Source organism: Echinops telfairi, unplaced genomic scaffold (assembly GCF_000313985.2).
Source record: "Echinops telfairi isolate 266 unplaced genomic scaffold, ASM31398v2 ScPeMD7_7469;HRSCAF=8507_0, whole genome shotgun sequence".
Classification (NCBI taxonomy): domain Eukaryota; kingdom Metazoa; phylum Chordata; class Mammalia; order Afrosoricida; family Tenrecidae; genus Echinops; species Echinops telfairi.
The window spans coordinates 86,061,711-86,067,797 of NW_022111372.1; the positions used below are offsets into that span (position 1 = coordinate 86,061,711).

General features: G+C 45.4%; 1 protein-coding gene across 1 annotated transcript in view; it reads right to left on the bottom strand.

Annotated features, from left to right (window-relative positions):
* SCGB3A2 (secretoglobin family 3A member 2) overlaps positions 1-3,339 on the bottom strand; it is a 5,694-nt gene extending 2,355 nt beyond the window's left edge. Inside the window, exons 1-2 of the mRNA XM_004697067.1 lie at positions 3,285-3,339; positions 576-775 (exon numbers count right to left, since the gene is read on the bottom strand). Coding sequence (XP_004697124.1) covers positions 576-775; positions 3,285-3,339 — 255 coding nt within the window. The remainder of the gene's footprint in view (positions 1-575; positions 776-3,284) is intronic.
* Between the last annotated feature and the right edge of the window lie 2,748 nt (positions 3,340-6,087).

Below are 6,087 nucleotides of genomic sequence, written 5' to 3' on the forward strand. Positions count from 1 at the left end.
GCCTCCTGAAAAGTAGAAAGACAGCAGTCAAAACAAGGGCCGCATGCCCAGAACTAGCAGCTTACCCACTATGTTCACTCGGTGACCAAATGACTGCCGGGGAAGCAACGTCTCAGTGTTGAAATCTCATCCAGGACCAGTGAGCTGGTAGCTGGGAAAGCCATCACTAACAAAAGACCAAAAAACCCTCATTGCCACGGAGTTGAGGCCGACTCCTAGTGGCTCTAGGACAGAGCAGAACTGCACCTGTGCGTTTCTGGGACTGTGAGTCTTTAACGTCTCTCACAGAGTGGCTAGTGGTTTTGAACTACCGACCTTAAGGTTAGCATGCCAATGTGAACCACTAGACCACTAAGGCTCCTAAGCCCCAACTATAACACACAATACTTCTGGAACTGTAGAAGCTACACTCTTCCTTGAGATTCCAGGACCTAGGAACTTTCTGTGAGGACAGTCAGTTATGGTTACAAGTGTGGACAGGAGGAGGTGGGAGTGGGCTGCGGAAAGGGGTGACTCTTGGAGACTAATCCCTCCCCAGTGACAGAGGAACCCCCAGGTCCCAAATGGGTAGTTACCAGCAGTTTCTTCACAGCTTCCGAGGCCTCTGGGCCCAGCTCATTCACACACTTCCTGAGCCCCTCCACCAGGTGCTCCACGGAAATGCCCAGTGTCTTCAGCAGGAGCTTCAGTGGATCGAAGGTGAGCAGGCTGTCCACAGGTAAGGGGGGTAAGACATCCTTCACAGGGAGGAGTGACTTCAAGAGGAAAGCGCTTGCTGCACAACAGCAGAGAAGGCAAGGGAAGGGGGCTCATCTGCCTCCGATGGCCTCCCCATTGCCATTCTGCCCACCGAGAGCCTCATTCCAGCCCCTCTGGTGTTCACTGTCCAGGGAGACATCCCCCTCAGGGTCTTAGCACTGCTGTCCCAACTCCCTAAAACGTGCTTTCCTCAGCGAGCTGCACGTTTGCTTTTCCTCACGTACTTTATTTGCCCTCAAGTGTTCCCTCCTACAGAGGACTGTGATGACGCTGGCATCTAAAACAGGGCTGCCTGTAACCCTCTCTCTTTCTTTCTGCTTTTTCTTCTTCGGAGTCCGGGCATTGCTTAAAATATTAACTCGGTCATTAGTATGGACTTTACCTGCTCATTGGAATGTCGATTCTGTGAACAGAAAAACTACGTTGGGTTCACAGCTGTGCCCCATGCTGAGAATAGCCGCTGGCATGTAGTAAGTACTCGGGAACTATTGGCAGTCGGTTGAGTTGGTCTGTGTTGTGCAGTTGGCTACTTTTAAACATGGGGAGTCTCATTCTGATGCCACGGCCCACAGCTTGTAGGCCAAGTAAAAGACCTCATCAGAGAACTCCACTCGGGCACAAATGAACCCAGTCCCAGGCCCGAGGACTCAATTGCTCTCAACCAATTCAATTTAATTCCACATTCATAGACACCCACCTATGCAGATTGCTACCCATACATAGAGAATAAGGCCAGATGTTCCTCTTTGAGAACGCACACAGGCAAGCAGTCAATCAAGGTCAAAGAAGACTACAAGACAGCATGTGCTGTGCTAGCATTGTGGACCATTGCTCTGTTGATATACAAAGGAGGGGATGATGACTTATAACGTGGAAGAGTGTTATGGACGGGTATTGCAGGAACTAGCTCAGAAAATGTGCTGATGGCGCTGTATCTTAGGCAAACATCAGAATCACAAGGTCAAAAGCAGAGCAACCTTTCAGGCACGGGGTAAACAAAGGCACTGAGATGTTATGGTGACAGTGCTAGCACAGAATGGTGGGCCTTCTAACCACAGTAGTAGGAGCGCAGGAACCCAGTAAAGCACGGCAGGAAGGAAAAGGTAAATGAACTGAGTCTGCAAAAACCAATGGGATCAGATTCTGAAAGCCCAGGATGCCAAACCAAGGTTTGGATCCTTTCTTGGGTGCAATGGGCAACTACCAATCCTTTTAAATGCAACAATTACAGTTTCTACCTTGGGTTTTAGAGTCTTCTCAACGAGAAGAGGTGAGTCTAGAAGACATAAAAAGGAGAGTTTGGGAAAATATGTGTGCTGTGTAATTTTACAGAAACATAGGTGTGAGTGCACATACAGGAACAGATACCTCCTGGTTACAGTCCTGTCATCGGTCATGTTCTTTTAGCCTCCTTTCTTAATTTCCCCATTCAAACCCTCCCACTGGTACCTGTGTGCCCATTTTCCCTTCATCTTCTACCACTCAGCTCCATTCTGAACTTTCTTTTCAACAGGGGATGTTTAGCTCCTTTCTGCTTTTTGATCTGTGGCCACCCTTGCTTATAGAATAGCTTCCTGGATACTAAAGAGCAATAATATAACCCAAACTAGTGAAGTTATTGATTTTCCCAAATATGGATAAGAGGCACAAGTCAAAGCTGTGTGGGAAGCACACATTTTCTTAGAATCAGTCTGTCTACTTCGTGCTTTAGAAACGTTGGCTTCTCTGCGTACGCGCTAAGGCTTGCCCTTCTCAGAGTGAGCAGTGCTCATCACAAAGCATTATTCAGATGCTCGCAAATACAGCTTCCTCCCAGCTACAAAAATACCTTCCACAGAGAAGGATCCGTTCCCACACTCCTCCAGGAAGTCATACTCTAAAGCTGCACCTGGAAATTGAGCCTGCATGCCCTCAATACGCACAAAGACACGTGTGTGTGTGTGTGTGTGTGTGTGTGTGTGTGTGTGTGTGTCTCACTTCCGTTGACTCTGGAAACTTCTGGAGAGTTTTATTTTTCCCATCAGACCTAGGAATACTTATGTCGGATTCGTGCCTGATTGATCTTTCCATACTTATGCAGTATCAGCCAAGTGACAGTCACTCGTGAAGTATCGATTCAGTGGTGGAATAGATCAGTGTAGCTCTGCCTCAGGAGAACGGACGGGTTGGAGGTGATGGGGAGTGACTGACTCCATATAATTACAAAATTACAAAAGAAATCAGTTACGAAGTTCAATGTTGGTCCAAGATTAAGGAAAACTGATTGTAGACAATAATTGAAATGGGCTTTCTTGGCCCTCGGTGGCTCACTTCTTACACAGGATGCATTTGGAGAGGAACTTGTATTGAGTTAGAGCTTGGTAGTGGGCGGTATCGGAAATCCCTGCCATTCTTGCTATTCCATGGTTCTGGAAACCCCTCCCCTAGACCTACCAGCTTCACCATCGGTGGGCCTCAGTCCACCAACAGTGGCCCAGTCCTATTACCAGAGGGGGAAGAAAGATCACCTACCCCAGGTGCCTTACCCGAGTAACTGCAGACGCTGATGATCACCACCACGAAGACAGCAGCCAGCTTCATGACAGCTATCTGTGATATTTACCTGGAGTTTATCACTGAAGAGGAAAATCCGGGAAATTCCTGAGCCAGTAATTTCCACTTGGCACACAATATGTGAAAGCCGCTTGTGCACGTACAGGCATTTATACACCCACCTAGAAGGGAAATTTCACCCACCAACACTTGACTCACCACACCCGAGAAGAACATGTAGGTCCTGTTTCCTCGTTAAACAAATTGGAGATTTTTATTCACTTTCCCTCATGTTCCCACGAGAACCAAAACACTAAATAGAAGCATTTTCAAGTACGTCTTACACGAGCCCTGAGATGAAGACAGAAAACATAGGACCTTTTCCTTCTCTTGAAAATAAGTGAAAGCTTTGTATGGCGTTCAGAGGAATGAAGTTCCAATGGTTCCCTCCAGGCGTTCTCTTCCTTTAACGCCTGGAGATCTATCCGGGTAGAGACGCCATCTCGCAGCGAGAACAGCCCTAGTATTCACACCCTAAAGCCACCGTGATTGTATCCATTTCAACTCACAGCCACGGAGGCTGTACATCTTCACAAGGGCAGATTGCCTCATCCGTCCACATCGGAACAGCTGGTGGGTTTGAACCCCGCAGTGAGCGAGCAAACACTGGTTCTGACAGCCTCACCAGTGGTATCACACATTTATGTATAATGGCATTGAATGCTAAATTTCCCTGAATTGTGTCTGCTTCTTTCCCTTCTCCCCTCCTATGGCCAGATCTAGGTTACCTTTTCTAACTTCTCCAACTTATTTTGAGAGTACCTATGTACTTTGTATAAAATAATAAGTGCAGAGCTAGAATTAAAATGCCTTTTCTAGAAAGTTGCGTTCGATAGTTCCTATTTCATGACTGTGAAACCTCGAGTTCCATATGTCTTATCTACAACAGTAGTACATGAAGGAGGCTTCAAAAAATTGTGGGGGAAATGGAATTAAAACATCATTTAATGAAAAAAGGATAATATTTTTTTCACAAAATTGTTGGGAGTCTGTTCTTATTTACTCATCTTAAATCATTTTAATAGAAAAAAAATGCCCCCCATGTATGTAACGCTGTGAAAACATTTCTTTCAAAGGTCTGTTTACATATATTAAAAAAGGCCGCCCAAAGTAGTAGGATTCAAATTACTCTGGTATTCCAATCTCATGTTATTATATGAATGAAATCTTATGCTGCCCTGGGGGAGGAATTTGCTTATCAAAAGGCCCTCCTGAAATGAGGGAGGTCCCACCGCCCCAGGATGACTACAGTCTTGAGTTTCTTGGGTTATGGACTCAACCTCATACGCAAGATAGAAGGCAAGGGAGTGCTTTGAAGGGAAGAAACAGTGACACTTATTTACATGGGTCACAGACCTAATTCAAGAAGCCTTGGCCAGATGCCAGTGTTTCCCCAAGTCAAGTGTACCATCAGAAAGGGACTCAAAATGTTGAGAACAACTCGCCAAGGCCCTGGGTGCCCTTACATACAACACCAGGGTTAGGAATCCCACTTGCTTCCACGTGAGGTTGGTGCTGGTTAGCAATATCTCCTTTATATGATTCCAATGAGGGCTGAAGAAAAGGATGTAGATGAAGCATTTAGCTTCAGCTAACCAAGAGCAAAATACTAAGCTACCAAAGTGTAACTGCTATATCTTTATCTCGTTACAGCTTCATAAATTGCATAAGAGACCATCTATAATTGTCATGTGTACTCAATCTGCCATTTGTATGTCTTTCTCTGCCACACACTGCTTTGGCTTCCCATATCATGTGCTGATGTGCCAATACCTTTAAAGTGCTAAAGTTCTGTGCCAAAGTGATGGAGTGGCGCAATCTTTCATGTTTGTGTCAAGATCGTTAGGGGGACCATGAGCATCAGGTCCATTAAACCCATCCAAGAGGAATGCAGCATGACAAGCACAGAAATGCTTCACCTCCTAACCCATGAAATGTTGGATACTGTCTTGAGGTTGTCTTCCTGTTTCCTTTGCCCCAGGACATGAATTATTTCCCAGAAGGTTCCTTAGACCCCACTAGAAACAGATTTCTGGTGTGCCCATATTGTGAGCATACAATCATGGCCTGAATCTAGCATTAGGCATGGAGAGCTTAGAATAAAGGTTAAAACTGCTCCATGCAAAACAAGACACACAACACCCACAAATATGCACATCCCTACACATACGCATAGTAATCTGTACATGTGCACATACACAGACACACAGACCCATATACACAGCAAACATTATTTATTGGTTTCTCTCATCCTTTCCATATGTTTACTGACCATCTAAAGTGTGCCAAACAATGTGTCAAGCTCTATAACTGTGGCAGTCAGCAGACAAGCAAATCTCTTCCCCCTCAGAGAGAGTTCAGTTTGATGGGATGAACAGGTATGGATCAGGTAAAAGAACAGAACAAGAGGTAAGAATTATGGGGAAACAAGCAGAGGGCCATGAGAAAGAGCCAGTGGATTGCAGTGCAGCCAGATTGGTAAGAGAGTTAGACTTACATCCACGATCCATGTTCTGAACCATCAAACATCTCTTTGTGCCTTTATGTAGTACTATTCTCCCCTGATCTACATTATAATGATTGTATCAATGCCTCCCATTCCAGGATTAAACTGTGAACTTATGTTTAGGATTTATCTGGTACACCTTAATGTCTCAAACAGAAGCCAGCATCATGAAAACCTATTGCCATCAAGTCAACTCCAAGTCATAGGACCCGATAGGAAAGAACAGAACT